The 21932-nt window shown below is 47.7% G+C and overlaps 1 protein-coding gene across 2 annotated transcripts; it reads right to left on the reverse strand.

Moving 5' to 3' along the window:
* Positions 1-55: 55 nt before the first annotated feature.
* Positions 56-21850, reverse strand: CTU2 (cytosolic thiouridylase subunit 2). Of its 2 annotated transcripts, XM_027846499.1 has the most exons (15): positions 21737-21850; positions 14877-14951; positions 9097-9175; positions 8562-8621; positions 7247-7307; positions 6246-6355; positions 5547-5869; positions 5309-5444; positions 3357-3488; positions 2252-2343; positions 1865-1968; positions 1535-1694; positions 1312-1378; positions 1114-1172; positions 56-469 (listed from the first exon to the last, which is right to left on the reverse strand). In XM_027846499.1, the coding sequence occupies exons 1-15, from the start codon at positions 21805-21807 to the stop codon at positions 391-393; spliced, it is 1608 nt and encodes a 535-aa protein (XP_027702300.1). In that variant the 5' UTR covers positions 21808-21850; the 3' UTR covers positions 56-390. The 2 variants fall into 2 exon arrangements, with proteins under 2 accessions (XP_027702300.1, XP_027702308.1); XM_027846507.1 differs by lacking the exon at positions 1114-1172.
* Between the last annotated feature and the right edge of the window lie 82 nt (positions 21851-21932).

Consider the following 21932-nt stretch of genomic DNA (forward strand, 5'->3'; position numbering starts at 1 on the left):
CTGACTAGTTGAAATGACCATTTTTTGTGGGAAAAAAAAAATGAGCACTGATGGAGCTCCAGGAGGTGATGGGTACGTTTCAGGGTAGATGCCAGTGGTCCTCGCCCCTCAGCTTCAGAGAAGCCAGACCAACACTCAGCTGCTGAGATGAGAAATGGCGGCCCGGGGCAGCAGGAGGCCCTGTCGGATTGTACGTGTGGCCTTCCACGTGGGGAGGTGGAGGCAGCCGTCAGGAAGGGTCCGGGTGGGACCCTTCAAAACTGGGGCGAGAAGAGCTGCAGGCGTAGGCCTCTGGCCTCCCAGTTTTCCCAGAGTTCCACAGTGGAGGCCTGGCCACTAGTCCCCAACAACTGGCACTGAGGATGGGGGCTGAGAAGGTCCATTCAGTTCTCAGTCCTGGTAGATCTCATCTTTATCTTCCTCACTTTCCTCAAACAAGAATTCTTGGATCTCCTGCTTCTCCCAGGCCCTGAGGAAAAACCATGAACGTTAGGGACCCTTCCTCCCCAGCGCCTTTCCTTTCAGGGACCTAACCAAGTTGTGCCCAGCTTTCTAGAGACACCAGGATTCTCACAACACTAATGATAATAGTCCCATTCCCTGAGAACTGCTCCAGCCCCGAGCTTATAGGCCAAAAGCCAGAGTGCCCCATGAGGGTCTGCCTGGGGTAAAGGTCCCCAGGCTGCCTTCACAAAAGGGCCAGGCCTAGGCTGGGTCCTGCGAGGAGCTGAAGTCCCCTGCAGCCACAAGATTTACTGCCCCAGTAAGAACAGAAGAACAGAAACAGAAATCCAAAGCCACGAAGGGTCTGATTTGCTCTCCCTCTCTTTATCCCAAGGCACGGAGCTACCATTGACACCTATGGGGCCCAACCCTACCCCAGCCTCACAAACACTACCTGGCCCTTCAAGCAATTGGGCAGCCTCCCCCCAGCCCTGGCCCCGAAGGGCCGTGCTGTGCCCACCTCCCGTCTGGCAGCCCCCACCCCCTGGCCCTGTGCTGCGCCCGCCTCCCCTCTGGCAGCCCCCACCCCCTGGCCCTGTGCTGCGTCCGCCTCCCCTCTGGCAGCCCCCACCCCCCTGGCCCTGAAGGACTGTGCTGTGCCCGTATCACCTCTGCCTCCGGCACTGGGACTCCATCAGGATGTAGGGAGGAAGGGGCTCCAGGAAGGGCTGTAAGGAAGGTCCCCCCCACCCCCAGGTATTAGTAGCACCATGACCATTTCTCCCTCTTCTACCCTGAGGATCTGCCCCATTCTCCCGGTGGGTCTCCCCTCTCCACCAGAACCACAGACTGGCACCTGCTACTCACCACGTCTTTCATGTTCACACGGCAGCTGTAGCAAAGCTGCTCAATGAAGCTGGCTCTGGGCTCCTCCCTAGAAGGTGGAGGAAAAGTCAGCCCGCTCACCTCGGGGAAGAGCAGGCCCAAATAGGCAAGGAAGCTCCCAACCCCCTCCCCACTGGCCCCACGGTAGCCCGTGGGTCTGGCTGGCCTGGACAGTGCCACGGTCACACCACGGGCCAGCTCTCACCTCTCGGACAACGGCCGTGTGTCTCGGCAACAGTCCTGCTGCAGCCTGGTCCCTTGAGCGCAGCAAGGCCTCCCGGAAGCCCCTGTGGGCGGCGCAGGGGCAGGCGAAGGTTTCTGGGCCAGATGCTCCAAGGTCTGGGCTCCAAACGCAGTAGCACTGTCTGCAAAGCACAGACCAGGATTCCTGGGGGCTGGCTGGCTCCCGAGGATGGCCAGGAATCCAGGTTAGGTTAGATCACGGAGAAGGTCAACTTAAACGCAGATTCAGGGTCATCAGCTCCAGGGAGAACACTCTACTCGCAACCAAAGGAGGGAGGAAAAGGGCACAAACCTGCGCTGTCAATGTCCAAAGCACACATGCAGAGGAGGCAGCGGGCGGTCGCAGCACCGGCCGCATCCCCATTTCGGGGAGCCTTTACCAGCTTCTCGCTCGTCCTAGGACCACGGGGAGGGGAGGAGGAGAAGAGAGGCCAGTCAGGCCCGGAGTGCCCGGGCTCACCACTGGTGAACGCCCCTGCCCCCGGCTCAAGGAGGCAGAAGCCCCTCAGGAGAACAGCCAGTGCCATGAACAGCGAAGAGGCACAACGCTCACGTCCTTTCAGGGCTGCACGGTCCCCTCCCACAGCGCTCTGTGCCCCGGCCCGCCCCCAGACCAGCCAACTCCACGCCCTTGGCCCATAGCCGGCCTGGCATCCTGCCCTGTAGCCCCACGTCAGACCTGTACACAGTGCTGATGGTGGAAGGGAACTGGGCCTGTAATCTGAGGATGAAGCTCTCCATTAGCCGGTGGATACTTGCCTTTTCTGGGGCCTGGGGAGGCAAGCACAAGTGGGGCTGGGGCCGGGGCCCACCACGGGAGGGGAGGCAAGCACAGCAGGGCCGGGGCCGGGGCCCACCACGGGAGGGGAGGCAAGCACAGCGGGGCCGGGGCCGGGGCCCACCATGGGAGAGGAGGCAAGCACAGTGGGGCCGGGGCCCACCATGGGAGGGGAGGCAAGCACAGCGGGGCTGGGGCCAGGGCCCCCCACGGGAGGGGAGGCAAGCACAGTGGGGCCAGGGCCCACCACGGGAGGGGAGGCAAGCACAGAGGGGCCGGGGCCAGGGCCCACCACGGGAGGGGAGGCAAGCACAGCGGGGCTGGGGCCGGGGCCCACCACGGGAGGGGAGGCAAGCACAGTGGGGCTGGGGCTGGGCCCGCCATGGGAGGGAAGTCTGACTTCTCTAAAAGCAGACCTTGACCCCCTCCTAAGAGGGCACAAGGATCTGACAACGAGCTAGGAGGGCGGAACTAACTTTTTTGCACCGCTGCTCTTCTCCCCAACTCCCTGCAAACCTGCCTTTGGGGCCCTGGCCCCACAGTGGGGTCTCTCCCACCATCCAAGGGGATCTGAAGGGAACTCTGGGAAGACTGGGGGTTCGCAGCACTCACAGAACCTCCCCAGCATGAAGAAGGCCAGGGGACGCAAAGCTCTATACATGCACATTTGTGTGCGTGTGTGTGTATGTACGTGTGCATGTGTGGGTGTGTGCGTGTGTGTACATATGTGCACATGCACTCACAAGCACTCATGGCCTTCACCTCTGCAAGTGAGAGCCATAAGGACGGTCTCCTCTTTTGGATACTGAGAAGACCCAGGAAAGAAAGGCCCTCGGAGGCCCCCTGGTCTAACCCCCTCCTCTTAAAGGGGACAACAAGGAGGCCACAGGGCTGGCAAGGGGCTGAGGGAGGATCCAGCCCTCCACGGGCTGCACTAGGCCACCTCTCATCACAAAGCTAAGGGCTTCCTGCCACTGCAGGGCCCTCACTCCAAGCCTTTCCCTACCTTGGTGTCAATGGCTGGGGTGAAGACAGAGGGAACTCCAAACATCCTGTTGTAAAAAGCAATCTCCTTCAACGTGTAGTCTCGCATGGGACGAAGCATGACCACATCCCCATGCCGGTCATCCGAGAAGCCCTGCAGGCAGAGTGACAGAGAGGGCGTGTGCCCACACTTACCCACCCACACACAAGTTAGGACAATGGTGAAGAAGTCAAGCTGTTAGTGGAGCTAATTCCCTCAGTGGTAACTGGCTAGGGCCGCTGGCTCAGGGGTCCCAAAGGCTTTGCCTCTTGCATAGGACAATGACATGGTACAGGTGCTCCCAGTGAAGCTGGCCTCCCAGTAAAATCACTGTTATTTTGATAAACTGGCACTGGCTATGGAAAATAGGCACCTCCCCCAAGTAGGCAACAATTCATTTACCTGGGCAAGAAAAAGCACTTCCACAGTCACTTGCTGGGGGCAGATGTCAAGCACCTGAGTCGCCCATTTCTCTCTCCCTCTCCCTCCCTCCAGGCCCTGAGGAGCTTGGGCTACAAGGAGCTGACAGTGACTTAGGAGCATCAGTGGGCTTCTCCACTGGGGCCTCGACCTTCCTCAGCATCGCCTCTTCTGATCCCTCGTCCCCCACCCCACAGCCCAAGGGCAGCAGCCTCTAAGTGTCATTCTAAGCCTGGTGTAAGACTCTCCCAGCTCGCCCCTGTACCAATGGCCAATTCAGCCCCGCTCTGGTCTACACAAATCACCACTGGACCTTTCAAAGACATCAGAAAGAAATGTCTCCAATGGGACCCACTCTCTTCCCAGGGGATCACAATGAAGTTAGGGGAATAATTCAGTTTCTGATGGTCATGTAAAGGAGGGAAATGGCCTTGCTAAAACAAATTCAGCAATCTAGGATCTAATTAATAATAATAGCTAACATTTATATAGCGCCTACGATGTGCCAGGCACTGAACTAAGTGCTTTACAATTATCTCATTGGATCCTCACAATAACCTTGGTTGGTAGAGGTTATTATTACCCCATTTTACAGGTGAGGAAAATGAGGCAGGCAGTTACTGCTCACTGTTGTAAGGGTGGTTTTTTTTCAACTCTAATTGACCTGGAGCAGGGGCTCTTAACCTGGGGTCCATGAACTTGTTTTAAAAAATATTTTGATAACTACATTACAATATAACTGTTTCCTCTATAATCCTCTGTTTTTTGTTGGATGCCTTTAAAAACCTTACTCTGTCCCTAACCAGCTGGAGAATTCTGGCCCTACAGGTTATTTCTGAGTCTCATGAACTTCCCAGGACCTACTCCACGTGGCTCTGGGTCCTTCTAGGAAGAATAGCCTCAGTGACCTCACCGGCCTGGCCTAAATGAAAAGCAGCCAGAGGAAGCACACGCATTGTTTCCTTCTGGCCAGGGGTTTCAAACTTTTTGGATTACGGGTCACTTTCGTGGGGCAAAAGACCACAGAGATAACCTATCCTGCCTACATGGGGTAAAAATGGAGGGCGTGAAGTTAGGTGAGGTTAAGAGAGGATGGGCTCTCTGACCTGTTCTGCTCTTGCCTGGTGAAACCCTGGCATTCAGAGATGCAGCAGGAGAGGGGAGGGATGGGGAGGGAGAGGGTGGAGGGGAGGGGTGGGGGGGGAGGGGAGGGGTGGGGGGGAGGGTCTAGGAGCTATTAGACCAGAGGACCCTGGGAATGGGGAAGACTGGCTGCTTCTTAATGCTCTCAAAGCACAGCCTGGGAGCTGGACAAAGGAAGGGGAAGCAGCTCCCACAGCATGCCCCCTCCTGCTCTGTCTGCTGACTAGGAGCCTCGCCTGGGACACCAGCAGGACCACATGCAGCACAGACTTCCACTCAGGTAGAATGTCCCGTGACGCTCCCACTACAAAAAAGCCTTTCAAATCCCCTGAGTGTCCCCTCGAACACACCCACCCTTTGCCAGTGCTTACTGTGTCCCAGGCAAGGAAAGCCCCTCTCCCCAGGGCCAGATTGGTCATGAGTTTGATGGCCAGGCGGGTACAGCTGTCGCCCAGCATCACTTTGGAATAGCCTTGCACGCGAGCTACATGCAGGATCAAGTGGGCCCTACAAAACAAAGAGGGCCCAGGAGGGGCCGGGCCCAGTGAGCAGCTGAGTAAGCCACTGCTCTGGAAATCGCCCCCCACTCCAGGAGAGAGCCAGGCTCACCTCAGGGTCTGCAGAAGCTCCTCTCTGGCAGTCAGTGTCTTCACCGAGCTGAAGAGAGTCATTAAAGCCATGATTTGTGCTGGTCTGGGGAGGCTGTCACCAGTGACTTCCTCTTGTCCCACAGGGTCCTGGGTGCTAAGCTGTCTCAGCTTTTCCTGGATCTGCTCATCACTCAGGACAGCTTCTCTGCCCCCTTCCTCTGGCACTCTCTGCTGCTGCTGCTGCTGCTGGATAAAGCCATCCACGGCTTCCTTGTAGGTATTCTCAGACCCTCTGGGGCCCTGGGAAACAGGCTGTAAGACTGACGTGGGTAAGTTAAAAACCTGCAGGGACATTGGGAACAAGAGGTCACAGTAAAGATCCTTGATTTGACACAATTAGCCACGTAAAGGAGGGCAGTGGAGCTATGGTGCTCCCTACCCCATCTGCGGACGGAGGACGTTTCAGAAGATGCCTACTCTATACATCACCTGGCAACATCCCCACTGCAGACACATAATCCCGACGTGAACAACTCTAGAGCTCAGAAGATTCACCTCAAATTTCAAATGCTTACACTAAGCATCACAAATCAATACCATGGTGCAGCTGGTTTGCCAGCTCCCCGTGGGCACAAAGAAATCCCTTTAACTGGGACAATGTTTTGGGCCAGACCCAAAGTCCCTCCAGGTTCACTGGCCACAGGGGTAACCTTCCTACCTCTTCTAACGAGACTATGTGATATGGGAAGCCAACTGTCTGCAGGATCAGCTTCATTTCGGTCACGGTCTTTGCTCTCTCCTCTGGGCTCTGCCCACAAACTACTCCCTCTAGGAAAAAAAGAAAGGAAAGAGCCACAGGTTTCTGGTTGGAGAAGTCAGAGGAGAAGCTCCCAGTAAGGACCACCTCTCCCCCAGGCCTATCCAAAGTGAGGCATGTGAGTCAGAAATCCACCCCTGGAACCAAAAAGGCCCAGAGAGCCCCAGGGGGCCACATCGCTACCACTGGTTGAGCAAAAAATACAAGAAAAACACTTTAGGGTTAAAATGCTACAAGCTAAATTGAACAAAGGATCTGACCTACTGTAGATAAACTTAGCAAATTTAGCAAAGACTGCTGTTTATAAGAGCACGAGTCTCGGACTACATGGCTAAAAACGTCCTTCAGAAGGCCGAAGGCTCCCACTGAAGCCTAGGGATTCCTCCATCTTCCATATAACTAAAGAGGTGACCCCTGGAAAACTCCTAGAAAGCCGTCCGTCTCACTAAAAAAGAATAAAAAGCTCTATTAATGGAGCCTCTGCAGGGCAGCAAGTGGGGCCCTCAGGCATCAGCAAAGCCATTGGCTGGTCCACGGACACCATACATCTAATAATACTGCCTCTCATCTGCACAGCGGCATACGCTTGTCAAAGGCTCGTTTGGTACTCCCAGCACTCCTGTAAGGAAGATAGAGCGAGGATTCCTACCCTGGTTTTACCAGAGAAGAAATGGAATCAGCAGAGCGAAGTCATCTGCCCAAAGCCACACGGCTAGTTATACCATTTAAAAATTCATGCTGACCAACACTCAATATCGCCTTAATCTAGACAGACTAATTCTCTAATGCTTTTTTGGACAAGTACAACTTCCAAGCTATTCTTGATGGCTTCTCTCTGAAATACGCACACCAGGGTTTGGCTGCAGGAGATGTCCCAGGTACACGGGTTTTACACAACATACCATCGATGTAGACGATGCCTGGCACAAAGCGGAGCCTCTTTGCAGACTCTCGGCTCAACCCCTAAAAAAAAATACAAGACACTTAACCAAGATATCAAACAGTGAACTTAAATACACGGCCCTTCTTGGAACAAAAGGATGTGTTTTCGCCAAAGACAGATGACTAAACCACTACTTTTTCTTCTAACGTCTGCCATAAAGAAACAATAACCTAAGATGAAAGCCAACTCAGCCAGTGGGAAGCTTTTTTAAAATCCTTACGGGTCAGACTGATGGAGGCAGGCTCTCCAGCCTCACCTTCCACAGAAGGCCTACCCTCAGTCAGTCACTTCCTTTGGACTACTCTAAGAAAGCCCTTTCTACTCTCTGTATAAAGACACCTGAACACCACAACTCAGCCCTCAGCCCTCAGCCCAAGCAGTATCCGGACCTGGTAAAATGTAGCCCAAGGGATATGCCCAATGGTCAGGTGACCGGCGTTACTGCCTGTCCATGATTACACCCTGTCACTTACAGTTCCTACCAAGTGAAACTTTAAGACCATTCTTCCGTGTCTGTCACTGTCACAGCCACCTAAGTAAAGCCTAATGCAGGAGAGGCCGATCATAGGGAGAAGGACCTAGGGCTGACAGGGCAGAAGTAACCCCAGAAGTGGGTTATGTATACTTAGGTATGTATACTATTAGACTATATAAAAGATTAGCCTAAAATATATATATAAAAGATTAGCTCTCTGATAAGAAAATAATTTTGATGAAAAAAAAATCAATAAAAGAATCATATTTAAACCATGTATTTATTGTGAAAAATCAAATGGTTGAGAGTGTAGGAGTCCATGACTGTGGTCAGAAGTTACTTCAATCAAGGGATTAAGACCAAGAAGCTCCAGGACCTATGTTCATGTTTAGCAAATTTGCAAATTGAGGTGAAAAAAAACAAACAAAACAAACACCAAAAAACAAACCAGTGAGACTTGATAGCGAATTCCAGGCTTGTTTCTTTGCCTCTGAAGAATTCAAGTGTGAGCTCCACTTGGGTTTTGTCCAAACATCAGGGAAAGCAGGCAGGACAACTGGAATCCTGCCAGCTGTGGGGCCTCAGGTAACTCTCAGTTACAGAAAGTGTTTGGATCTGGGTCAGAGGAGTGAGCTCCACAATCACCGGTCAACATAAGTCAGGGAGGACCAGACACCAGGCCCCACCAACATAACCTTCAGTAAAATCATGGAAGGACAAGAGATTCCTTCCAAGTCCCCTCAATTTCATCCTTAGAGGAAAGTGGCGAGGATATGAAATTAAAGCACTGTGAAAATACCTCTTGGACTTGCCAGATCATTGAGCTGGATGAGGGACCACCCGACCATGCAAGAAGGACCTGAAAAAGGAATGTAGAAACATCAGATTTTAAATATTAACTTATCCATCTGCCATCTCTCTTCTACCCGTCTGAGATTAACAGAAAGCTTAGCTCCTTCCCATCAAAATCAGAGCAATGAGCCAGAAATGAAACATTAAGGGACCCAGCTTCATTTAGCCTAGAAACCAAGGAATCTTCTTTGTGTACCTGTAGATCTCTTCTCTCCTCAGCACACACAAATATCAAACATATAACGGAAGTGTTTTACAATGTTAGTGTCAGAGAAAAGGACCAATATCTATCTTAAAGGGTTTTACCAGATAACAGTCATGTTTCAAAGAGTGCAATTGAATAGATTACCTACCCAAGAAATACTGGGCTTCCTTACACGAGAGTGAGTTTTGTAATCTGTCACAGACCATCCTGCTCTCCCCCTCCCACATCTAGGACACCAAGGAGTTGGTGAATTCATACCCACATGCATGCAAAGTACCTTCTCTCCTGGGAAGATGAGTCGATTCTTTCCTAGCATTGCTCGGAACTTGTGAATATAATATGCCTTGAAACAGTCTCTAGAAAACAAAATATTAATGAGTGCCACACAAACTGAAGCAAACCTGTTTACTCTAGTGCACAAGGCTGATGCTGAACCAACTATGCACCATGCAGAGTTTCATGGTGGGCCTCTTCAGTCTGGACTGTTCATTTCACAAAGTTCCATCTTTCACAGTCAGATAGTCCTATTTTCATAAAGCTTTAAGCCTAAAGGGCTGAGGTCATAGAAAGTGGATGTGCCCAGAAGAGAAGTTTGTCTTTAAGATGGTGAAGTCTAGGCTATCCCTAGACTTGAATCCCCTGGGACTGTCACTCTTCAGAGGAGCAGATCCCTAACTATGTTCTAAGGTTTGAATTGGAGTCTCTCCCCCTTCAGCACAAAGTCCCAATGGCTTCCCAGCTTCCTTCAGTCACAGCCAAAATCCCACCTTCCACAGGAAGCTTTTCCTAGTCCTTTTTAATTCTGTTGATTATTTCCATTTAGCCTGTCTATAGTTTGTTTGCACATGATTATTTGTACTAGACTGTGAGCTCCTTGAGGTCAGGGACTGTCTTTTACCTTTTTTTGTAATCCCAGAGCTTACTGCAGTGCCTGGCACTGACAAATGTTTATTGAACGACAAATCAAGACTCCATTTTCCCAACAGAGAAAAAACCCCCACAAAGTAGTGTAGAGATTCCATGGGAAGAAATTCCATTTCTACATGGTGCCTAAGTAAAAACAAGGTACCCTTAACAAGGTATGGTAGGTGAGTTCTACGCATTGACACTATTATTGGGCTGGGTCCAATTTAAACACACTGAGAAGAGATTATCTTTCTGGAAATTGAGTCAGACTGCTTTAGAGCTCTCTTCCCTTCTCTTCAACATATATTCAGATGAACAAGTATGTAAGACTAGGGATTATTTCCCAAAAGATAAATGATCAAAAAGACATACGAGTTTTCAAGAGATTTGTAAACTAATAGCAACCATAAGAAAGACTGTTCCAAATACTAATAAAAAAGAGAAAGGCAAATCGAAACAACTCTGGATTTCACTTCACCACACACAGCAAATTGGCAAAATGATAAAAGATGTATGGAAATAGTGAATGTTGGAGAGGTTGTGAGAAGCCAGGCCCACTGATATACTACTGGTGGGCTGTGAACTGGTGTAGTCATTCTGGAAAGCGATTTGGAACTATGTCACCCAAAACGACTAAAATGGCCACTCTGACCCAGAGATCCCCCTGCTAAGCAAAGAGGGCAAAGGAGAAAAGTCCCACATGTACCAAAATATTCATAGCAGCAAATTTAGTGGTTGTAAAGAAATAAAATCGGAAATAAAGTTGGGGTCAACTGGCTAGGACTAAACTGCAGAGCAAAATGTGAAGGACTACAGTTGATTATTGCACTGAGAAATGTCAAACACCAAGAGTTCTGAGATACATAAGCAGAATGATATGAACAGATTCACAGGGAGGCAAGAAGAACCAGATGCACTATAACAGTTGTGATAAATCTCAGACACAAAAAATATGATAAAAAGTATCTCCCTTCCTTCACTGTGGAGAGAGTACTGTAAAATATTATCAGACAAGCTTGATGTGCTGGTTAGTTTTACTGAACTGCCTTTTTCTCTTTCTTTAATAATCTTTGTAAGGAAGGATGGCTCTATGGGTGTCAGAAGGTGGTGGAAAAACAAAGCCATCAATACAATTTTAAAAAGAGAAACATCTATTTGAATGTGTTCCACGACAGTCTTCTGTCTCAAGCTAGGCTTATAGGTAGGAAATTACCAAATTTCATTGGTAGAAAACTACCCAGTTGCCTTATCGTAAAGTCACATGAGCTCCATATCTTGCCACCTTGGTGCAGGGGATGGCTCCATTTTCAATCTTTTAGCTGATTAGGGTCAAGACACTAATCTCTCTGAGCTGTAACCATCATCTGTAAAATGCGGATAACCATCTTTGGGCCATCTACCTCGAAGGGTTGTCATACAGAAAGCACCATAAAAATGTGAGTACTGATGGGTCTGTGATTTCATCAACTAAGGAGTTGCCTCCAGTGATGCAGATGGAGCACAGTCCTCATGCTTGCCCAATCCTCTGGGACTCGGGTTCATGTTCCCCTCAAAGTTCACCACCAGGGGGCCACCAGATGCAAAGAAGGCCTTCCTCCCCGCCTTAGGCCACCACTAGGATACTAGTGGCTTATGCTGATTGTCTTCCAGTCATCGTCATCCCTACATCTTGCCACATGACTATACAATTCTTTGGATTTCTTTACCCCTAGAGTAAAGGACTTCCTTGGGAAGGAAGAACTTCCAATACCTCTTCCTTGGACTTCCTCACCAGTTACATATTGTAATATTCCCAAACTACCATGAGCCAATCCACTGACCAATGTGGGATATTCATGTTCGTTCTTCCAAGTCAGTGGTGCTCCTCACACAGTGGTTGGCACAGAGTAGACACTGAATAAATGATTGCTGATTGATTAATTACATACGGCAACACGAGTAAAATGTTAGAATTGAAAAGATGGGTCTTTGTTTTTCGTGGGAAGCTTGGAGTCAGCGGAAGCATTTGTTTTTATTATTATAGGTTAATTCTCTACATTGACTTATATTCATCACCAGTTTCAGATAATTTAATTAATGATTATTTTTATGTTCCACTTAATGATTAATTATTAATTGGTCTCTAAGGTCCCTAAATGTTCTAAAATTCTATAAGTTTTAAGATGTTTAGTGAAGAAATATATCTCATTGTCCAGATTTACTGTCCATCTCTAATACAGCTGGGGACTGGAAAAAGGATTTTTTTTTAAACTATGTCAACTTAGTTGCACTCATCTTTTTATGGGTTGTTCTAGCAAGCAAAGAGCACGATTTCTGCATTCCAGCTTCAAAAACCTGACTCATCAGAGAGAGTTCCAGACCTAAAAATAATTTCTAATGCCCATGCATAACCCTATGAACATGCCTTTCACCTCAACAATTCCTCTGCCGCCAGGGAGGCTTTCAGAAAAATTGGCACAGCTCTCACAGAATGGATATGATCCTTTGACACAAATACTTCCCCTGGGACACTGTCCACCTACAGATCATTGACCAGCTCCAAGACCTCTGGCCCAATGTTTCTCAAAAACCAGGTTGCAAATTTTTCCTGATCCACAAAAGTTTACCTACAAAAAACCTTTATTTTTAAAAAATTTTAAAAACTTAAAACCTGACTCCTCTCCATATTCTGTTGTTGAGGTTTAGATATTAGCAGTGTTGGGACCCCAAAATCACGACACGCGGGTCCTGCCTGAACGAATTCGGCCCAACCCTTCCTTTAGCCAAAGACAAGGTTTATTAGAACATCCTATATTGGCCAGACTCTTAAGGAATCTGAACGTTAGTGAGCTATTAGCTAGATTTATAAGAATCTCAGCATTTGGCTAGATTTTAAGAATCTGAGCACTTTAAAGGAGACAAAATGAATCTTATATACAGAAAGACTATGGGAGGGATCCAGGAATGGCCAAGTAGTCTGGGGGGGCCTGGAGGAGGGGTCTAAGGAGGATCTGGACGGGAGTGGCCAGTAAGCTGGGGTGAACAAGGCCAAGGGAGAATAGAGTCTAGATAAGATTAAGAGTGGGAAGTGGCCAGGGGCAATCAGGAGGTAACAGAAAGGAACTGAAAGATTGGGTGTAGCCACAGTGAAAGGCCAATAGAGTGGATTACAGCCTCAGGCAAATGCCAGAGATTTGGAAAAAGTCCAGGGATTTTCTTTTTTTTGGGGTCCAGATCCCAAAGACATGGTCTTTTCCTTTTAGGGGTTCAGATTCCATCCCCATCACTGTTTCTCCCACCTCTGGCTCTGGGTCCAAGCTGAGAGATTGCTGAGCTGAAACTACAGAGGGTGGGTTATTCTTGATTAAGTATCCATTCATTGATTTTGCAGAATGGTTTTTGTTGGGAAGTAACACTGCTGGCTTACCATGGATATTTCAGACCTGCTCCTGTCTGGTTGGTAACAACTTTCTCCTCAGACCTAACGTAGCACTTTGCCCTCCAACTTTCTGACCCACTAATCATGTAATACTATGCACTATGGCTAATGGTGCAGTCATTATATGAAGAAATCCAAGTGATCAACAACCTTATGAAAAATGTTCCAAATCACTAATAATAAAAGAAATGCAAATGAAAACCACTTGGAAGTTCCCTTTACCATTCATTAGACTGGTACAGAGGACAAAAGAAGAAAACAGCATGGCTAGAGGGCTTATAGGAAGGCAGGCTCTGTGGTCCAATGGACAGAAACAGTGAAATGGTATTGTCATCCAGGAAAGCTGCTGGGAAAATCATCTACCCATGCACACCCATGACCTTCTGACATTGCTATCAGGCATGTACCCTACAGGGCCAGAAGACACAGGGCAAAGGCCCATGGGTACAAAAATATAGCAAATAACTGGAACAGAAGAGGGGCCTCTCAACTAGGGACAGCTGAACAAACTGTGGCAGATGAACATAATAGAGTCTTATTCTGACATAAAAAACAATAGGACAGATTCAGAGACACATGGAAAGACTTGTATAAACAGATGCAGAATGAAATAAACAGAACCAGAAGAACTTGTGTGATAATCCTGAGAGTGATATGAGGGGAATCAACTTCACAAGACCTCAGAACTCTGATGAAACCAGCAACCAATCATGGCTCAAAAGACTGATGATGAAATATGAACTGCTAATTCCTTGCAGATAGGTGACAGAGCAGAGGCATAGAATAAGATGTGCATGTGATTTCTTTTGGTTGACTACCCATGTTTCTCACAAGGGAGAGTTTTTACTTAGTGAGGAGAGTGGGAAGTGAGTTAGGGGGTGGTAATACAGACATGAAAAATCAAGAATACTAATAAGACATTTTTAAAAATGCATAGAAGGGGATGCAGAGAAATCCTGTTAACTATGTTGTTAAACCACACACACACACACACACACATACACACACACGAAAACATGTAACCAAAGTTCAGTTTCTCTTATGATCCTTTTTTCTATTCTCCTTTGTATCTTGATACATTCCTGTTTGTCGATGATTAAGTTCACAAGAAAAAATGATAAAATTTCAAAATAAAGAAAAGTGCTAGATTTAGAATCAGAGGACCTAGACCCCAATACTGGCTCTCCTCATTCTGGTCTGTGGGATCTCGGACCTCAGTTTCTTCATCTGTTATACTAGCAGGCAGGCCTAGAGGTTCTCAGAAATCCCCTCTAAAATTGCTCCTAGGATCAGCACAGCGCTCTTTAGGTGCTAATTAAATATCTGTTGAATTAAAAAGTTAATGCTTCTGAATCTTTATCCCAGGACACACTTACTCCCCAATAGGCAGCTCCATCAGGGCTCTCTCCTGAGGTCAGGGCACTGCCATTTTATCACTATCAGGACTCTCCTTCCCTTTTAATACCACCAGCAAGATTTACCTCCAGTCCATCCTCAGGTTACTGAGACTTTGTTCTTATTTAACACAGGAATTAACAAGCAAAAAAAGAAAGAAAAGAAAAGAAAGAAAGAAAGATTCAATGCTCCCACCCTTATGGCTGTATAGTGAACAGGAAAATCAGCAGTAGTGAAAAGGTAGGTATTAATAACTGTCATCTTAGAAGTCAGCTTGCCATCCATAAAAGAAACTTCAGTTCAAAGAAGAGCCTCATGGCAAGCCACCACATACTCACTTGCAGAAAGCATCTCCAGCGCGGATGATTAAGACTGGCAAACCTTCCTTGCACTTCATACATTTCTGTTCACAGCTTAAACAAAGAAAAGGAAAAAGAATACGTTTATGAAGGTGGCCTGACTATGGTTAGAAGTAACCGTGTAGCAGTACCCTATCACTAAAAACCATTTTCTGCGAAGATATGATGAGACTCCAACTCAATCCTGCGGGTTCACAGGGTCATCGGTAGTGGCAAGGAGTGGAAAAAGCATCATCCCTGCAGGCAGGACACTTGGCTTTAACCCAGGCTTAGATGTTCACAGAGACAACGGCAACAGAACTCGCCATTCCTCTGGGAAATGGGAAAAACCTGCCCCACCTATTTCTCACCGAGTTGAAGTAAAGCTTCCAAGTTGCCATAACTATGTTCTGAGGCTCCTTACCATCTCACTATGTTGCTCTCCCTTTCAAGAGTACCTAGGATGGTGGGGTAGAAACACTAATGAGCTGTGTGACCCTGGCTAGGCTATATCCTCTCTGAGCCAATTTCCTCATCTCTAAAATGGAAATAATAAGATCAGAACCAAGAGAATATGCACAGTGACTACAGCACAGAAAAAAATCACTCAAGAAGTTAAAATCTGAGTACTTAAAAAGCCAATGAAGGTCTCAAAGATCTGAAAGCATGCTTCAGCCACTGACTACCAGGCCCAAATCCTGTCTACATAGTCACTGAATTAGAAATGCTTGCATGAATTTTTTTTTTAAATCACAAAAGAGAACTCAATAGGAGTTGGGGGAATTAAAATGGCAAAGAAATAAAGACAGAAGCAGTAATAAAAATAGGGATACTAATATCTATCTGCCTTATAAAATATGTAGTAGAACATGAAGCAATGTTTATAATGGTCCATGAGATATAAAAGTGAGCTATTATTTCTTATTCTTATTAATTCAAGGGCAAGTGTGATTGACAAATTTCATTAAGGAAACATCCAAGGAGCCGGGCTATCAGGTCATTCTTCATCTTTGTCCAGTGTCTTATAAATAGCAGGCACCAGATAAATGTCTCTTGAATTGTTGTAGAAACCCAGAAAACTGGTACCTCTTAACAAGCCTAGAACACCAAAAGGCACAAAACAGAAATATGTGCATAGGCTTGGCTGGGCACTGCAGGCCTCACTAGCCTACCAATCCAGTCCATGAGCTGAAGGTCACCTGACAGGAGCACAGGTGCAGTCCTGGGTGTCAGCATGGAGGAACACACACAGGCGGGGCGTGGGCTATGGCTGAGAATCTGTGCCAGGAAGGAAAGGCTCTTCAGGAGGGTCTAATCCATTGCCTTCATTTTACAGAAAGAAACATGCCCCACAAGGCCAAGAGTTCCTGTTGGTTCCTGTCCCTTCCCTATCAATTCAAGAGATAATTATTTCTTAAGCAGTCATAGAGCAGCGGAAAGAACTTTGGATTTGGAGTGAGAGGACCTCACTCTGCTCCCTAATACCTTTGTGAACCTGGGCAAATCACTTCCTTTCTGTAAGCCTCAGTTTCCTTATCTGCAAAATGAGGAGACTGGACTAGATTCAAAGCAATCCACTTGAACTAGATGTTCTGGAGAGCCTGGTGAAGCCCATGGACCCTTCTCAGAATAAGGTTTTTAAAACATAAAGCATAAAATAAAATACAGAGGATTAAAAAGGAAATCAATTATACTGGAAGAGTTATCAAAAGATTCACAAGTTCACAGATCCCCTGAAACCTACCCACAAGCCCCAGGTTAAGAACCCCTGGCCGAGATGATTTTTTAAGAGTTTGTCTTTTACCCTCTAATTTTTTAATTTCTAAAGGGGTCTGGAATCATCAAATGGAATGGGAATATGAGCTGGAATTCAAACCCAAGTCCTGACTCCAAGTACCCCCATCTTTCTACTTGACTGATACCTTTATGACTTTGGCTGCAGGCATCTCCCATTCACAGTAACTTACGTTACGCAGCACTATTTGAGGTTTGAACACCAATAACCAGACTCCCAGCAAGAGGTTCAGAGGGCTCAGCTAGAAGGGACCTTACGAGTAAATCATTTTAAAGATGAGGAAACTGAGGCACAGGGAGAAGCAGTAACCTTTCCCAGGCACACATACAGTAAATGGCAAAAGTCCAGGAGGTCAATCCCTGGTTCAGTCTCCCTCTGCCTCCAGATGCCAACCCTCATCATCTGGGTGCTTTTTACCTACAGCGAAGCCCTTGAGAGCACTGGGACTTCCCACTCACCAATCTCCATAATTCCCCAATGCTCATCCCACCATAACCAGGGGCAGAGGAGGTCCCATCTGAGCTCTCATCATCACCCACTATTATCCAAGATCCTGAAGTCTGAACTGCCCTCTCCTAATTAGGGCCTCTCAGTTCCCCTTTCTCTGCCTCAGTCCTCCCAGTCCTCTTCTGTGGCCTCACCACCACCCCACCCAAATCTGCTCTCTGAGAGCGTTTTCATGTTCCTCTCTTCAGTCTTGACAGGAAGTGACCAGATCAAGTTTATAGTGATGTGGGGACACAGAATGCCCAAGGATTAAAAATCATATGAAGGGTTACTTTCCCAGCTCCGTAGCCCATCCTGTACCTTGAGATCCTGGAACTTGAGAACTTCTCGAGTTCTTTTCCCCTTATCTTGAAATGCCATACAACTTGTACCAAAAGAATTGCCTTTGGGGCACAATGTATAGAGCACTGGCCTTGGAGTCAGGAGGACCTGAGTTCAAATCCGGCCTCAGACACATAACACTTCCTAGCTGTGTGACTCTGGGCAAGTCACTTAACCCCAACTGCCTCACAAAAAAAAAAAAAAAAAAAAGAATTGCCTTTGTCTCCCTTACCCAGTGTTCCTTATCCTGCCCCTAATCTCCAACCCCCATAAGAAACCCTAAAAATACATCATCTTCTTACAGGCTGTACAGTTTTCTGTCTATATAAGCCCGAATCTTTTCCTATATCTGCGCCCTTTGTTTAGCACCTTGCTAACCTCAGTCCCTTGAAGGTTTCATGCAATAAAGTTCCCAATGGCTACAGAGAAGGTCTAAGTGAATTCTTTCACACCTGAACCAGCTCTCCCAACTCTAAACCTCAACAACAGTGTCCTCTACCTTGGAATCCCTTGGCCCAGACCCTAGGCTCCCCACCTTGGCAAACTCCACTCCTGGATTTCCATTCCCCAGGCCCTTTTTCTGCTATGCTTGGGTTGTTCAACACTTCTGGAGGGATAGGGGCTGGACCTGTGATTTCATCACAAGACAGTCCCTTCTCTGCTACCTGAGGTGAAGTGACTTGCCCAGGGTCACACACTGAGCTCTCTATCCACTTTACCAGCCTGCCTCACTCCACACTGCTGGAGAAAGTCATATAGTAGGGTGGACGGGCTCTCCTGCAAGTCTGCACTCTGCAGTGTCAACGTGGCCGTCACAGTCACAGATGCACTGGGGATCCTCTCGTGCCTCCCCGATGGCTGCCCCCCTCCATCACCCTGCCTTCCGGCACAGCACCGTGCTCCGTGTGCTCTGCTGGAGGCTCCCCTTGCTCTCCCCATCGCTTGGCTACGCGATCCCCCAAACTGTTCTCCCCTCCGAGCGTCATGGCCAAGCTCATAGCAGACATTTAGACTTTCTGTCTCTACTTCCTCAACTGCTGTTTACTTCCCAATGCCGTGCAATCTGGCTTCTCATTGCATTACTCTACTGCTCCTTCCAAGTTTATCCATTAATTAACTGCTAAATCCCATGTCCTTTCCTCAGTTCTCATCTACTTGGCCTCTGGGGCTTTTGACACTCCAAACTCAGTATCTTCCTGGACAAAATAAGCCTCCTTTGGGGTCAGGGGCACCACAGACTTTCTCTTCCTATGGTCTGGCTCCTCAGATCTCCTGGGATGAATCTTCATTTGCCTTCCACCCCACTCTGGGAAGGTGGCCCTGAAAGCTCTACTCTGGTCCTTTCCTTTATGCTTTCTATGCACTATCCCTTGGCAAATCCAAAGAGGTTGCCCTAATCTCTGTCAAACACTAGCCCCATGTAAAATGAAATAAAAAAGCATTTATTAAGTGCTCGTATAAATAGAAAATTGAGACAGTCCGTGCTCTGACAGAGCTCAAATTCTAGCTGCAGGAGACAAAATGGATCTACTGCAGAGTTCAGCTCTACGGAATATATGGCAAGGCCTAAGGGTGCTTGGTATGCAACAGAATGCCTGTTTTGTGGAAGGCTTATCAGGAGGGCTGGTAGAGCCAGCAGACACTTAAGGAAGGCCTGCTGGTTTTCCATCTTACTAGAAGAACCTCATTTGCGGTTCCCTGTTCACTGAAGTGATGGGAAGAGATGAGCTTGCTGCCTCCTAGTCAGGGCCCTGAGAGCGTGAGGATCTCAGCAAGAGTAAGGCCGAGGCAATGGGGCCTGGGCAGCCCTGCTCTCTGGCACTCAGGGGCCATTAACAGTATAGAATTAATAGATTTAGATATACCACTATCTCCATCTGGATGTCCTACTTACATCTCAAAGTCAACTTATACACAGTAAAATTCATTATCTTCACTACCAAGCTCACCTCTCCTCCAATGTCCATATTTCTGTGGAGGCACCATGGTCCTCCAAGCGTTCAGTGGTCAAGTCTTATCAATTCTATCTGCACAATATTTCTCCTCTTCTGCCCAACTCTACCCTTGCATTAAACTCCCCCCACCCCCCTTCTCCATCTCTCAGAATTCTTAGCTTCCGAGGTTCAGCACAAGCACCACCCTTAACAAGGGGCCTTTCTGCATACCTACAGCAGCACCCCAAACAGTGGTTTATTATAAAACATTCTGCATTCCTATGCAAGTGCAAATGGTCTATCCAGACTACATAATAAGGAAGTCCTCAGTCTGCTTTAGTCTTGGGATACATAGGTTTTAGAATCAAAGTCAATCACAAAGCAAGGTACTAGAAGGATAGTTGATAGTTTCTAGGATTTCCAGGTCTTTCCTTCCACCCCACCCCTAGTTGTAAGTACTCTTAATTGCAGGCATATCCTGGAGATACTTCAGAAGTGGTTCCAAATCACCACAATAAAGAGAAAATCTGCAAGAAAGGGAGTCATTTTTTTTGGTTTAATAGCGCAGATAAACGTTACGTTTACACAATACTGTAGTCAATTAAGTGGACCTTACTATTAAGTTTAAAAACCCAATCTACATACCTTAATTTAAAAATACTTTATAGCTAAAAAATGCATCATCTAAGCCTTCAGCAAGTCTTAATCTCTTCGCTGGTAGGTCTTGTCTCAATGTAGCCACGGTGGTGGCTGCAGGAGGTAGAATTGGGGTGGCAGTGGAAATTTTTTAAAATAGGATGACAAAGACCTCTGCCACACTGGCTGATTTTTTCCTTTCACCTGAACACTTAGAAGTCGTTGTAGGGTTGTTTATTGGCCTAATTTCAATACTATTGTATCTCGGAATAGGGAGACCCAAGAAGTGGAGAAAGGGGGGGGGAGGGGATCCTGCTGGTTGGTGGAGCAATCAGAACACACACATTTTATTAGGTTTGTGCATGTGGCACCCCAAAACCATTACAATTGTAAGATCAAAGCTCACTGATCACAGATCACCATAACAGACATAACAATAATGAAAAAGTTTGACATACTGTGAGAATTACTAAAATGTGACACAGATATGTGAGTACATGCTGTTGTTGGAAAAATGGTGCCACAGACTTGCACTATGCAAGGTTGCTACAAACCTTTGATTTGTAAAAAAAAGTCTCAATGAAGTGAGATATGCTATTTTATATATTTTTATATATTTATGTATATTTTATATGCCCCCTATTTTACTTATCACATGACCTCAGTGGCATCCCACATATCCCATCCAGGAATCTCTGAGGACAGGGTCTGTAGGTGCTCAATCACACTGAATAGGCTCAATGTTGCCTTCTACCCAGGGAGTTTCCTGTTTTTACTTTCTCATGGATTAATCATCACTGTAGCAACTTCTAAAATGGAAGGAGTAAGAGTTCAGAGATGGCGAGGCATCCTAGAGATCCACTGGGACCCTCTGAAAGGGAAAGGGACTTGTTAATACAAATAGCTTTAAAAAAACTCTTTTTAAAAGTGTTTGCATTTAGAGAGACCTCTTAACTAAGAAGCTGCAATCCCTCAAGCAACTCTTCCTCCAATGCCTCCAATTAAATTAGTGGGAAAACACTGACAGGAACCCATCTCTTCTCTAGCTCAGTTCTCTCTCCAATAGCCTATGCTATTTATTACCATTTTATTATTTATTACTTTTCACGTGAAAGATTGTGAGTTAGAAGGGAAGTAGCCCACCCAGACCTGGCCCTGGGGGAAAAAGAACCCCAGAGAAGGCAGAGAATCGAAATGACTTTTCTCAAGTTCTGCAGGTACATTCAAACCCATTTCTTTCTCTCTCACAATGGAAAGGGCCCTGGGTTTGGAGTCAGAAGCAGTAAAGCTGGTTCTGGGTAGAGCGGAAAGACTCGGCGGTGTGGTCCCAAGACCTGGGATCAAATTCTGCCCACTCGTGTGACTGACCAGTCACTCGCCCTCCCCGGTGCCGTTTCCCCCTTCAGGGCTGTGTTTTGCCTCTTTCTGCATCCCCAGCGCTCAGCACCACGCTTGGCATACAGCAGGCGCTTAATAAATACTTCCAGCTTGTAAGAGGGGGGTGGGCTGGGGAGAGGGGCTGGGCAGGACGCCCCCGAGGTCCCTCACGCTGAAGGGGCGGGGTCGGTCCCAGGGACCATCCTTCCTCTCCCCCGGCCCCTCCCCGCCCAGCCTCAGGGGCTCAGCCTGGGCGGGGAGCTCTCCACCCGCGTCCGGCCCCGTCTTACCCCCGCCAGGACAGCTTCGGCTGGAGTTCCGCCGGCCCGGGCCCCCCGTAGTCCTCGCCCACCTGACACATGGCACCGCCGGGCCCAAAGGCTCGGGAGGCTCCCGGCAGCCGGCTCGCGGACGGGCGGCGCGCGCCGATGACGTCACCGCGGAGACGGTCGCGGGGTGATGACGTGAGCCGCCCCGTCGCCGTGA

This window comes from Vombatus ursinus, unplaced genomic scaffold (assembly GCF_900497805.2).
Source record: "Vombatus ursinus unplaced genomic scaffold, bare-nosed wombat genome assembly UNPS02005286.1, whole genome shotgun sequence".
Classification (NCBI taxonomy): Eukaryota; Metazoa; Chordata; class Mammalia; order Diprotodontia; family Vombatidae; genus Vombatus; species Vombatus ursinus.

What these genes read in the sequence shown, in the direction of transcription:
- CTU2 (XM_027846499.1), bottom strand. Translation starts at nt 21,807, where the DNA reads ATGTGTCAGGTGGGCGAGGACTACGGGGGGCCCGGGCCGGCGGAACTC. An exon ending in TTTGGACATTGACAGCGCAG is followed by an intron (nt 1,695 to 1,864) that starts GTTTGTGCCCTT and finishes TGTGCTTTGCAG; the next exon opens with ACAGTGCTACTGCGTTTGGA. An exon ending in TCCCAGTGCCGGAGGCAGAG is followed by an intron (nt 470 to 1,113) that starts GTGATACGGGCA and finishes GTTTTTCCTCAG; the next exon opens with GGCCTGGGAGAAGCAGGAGA.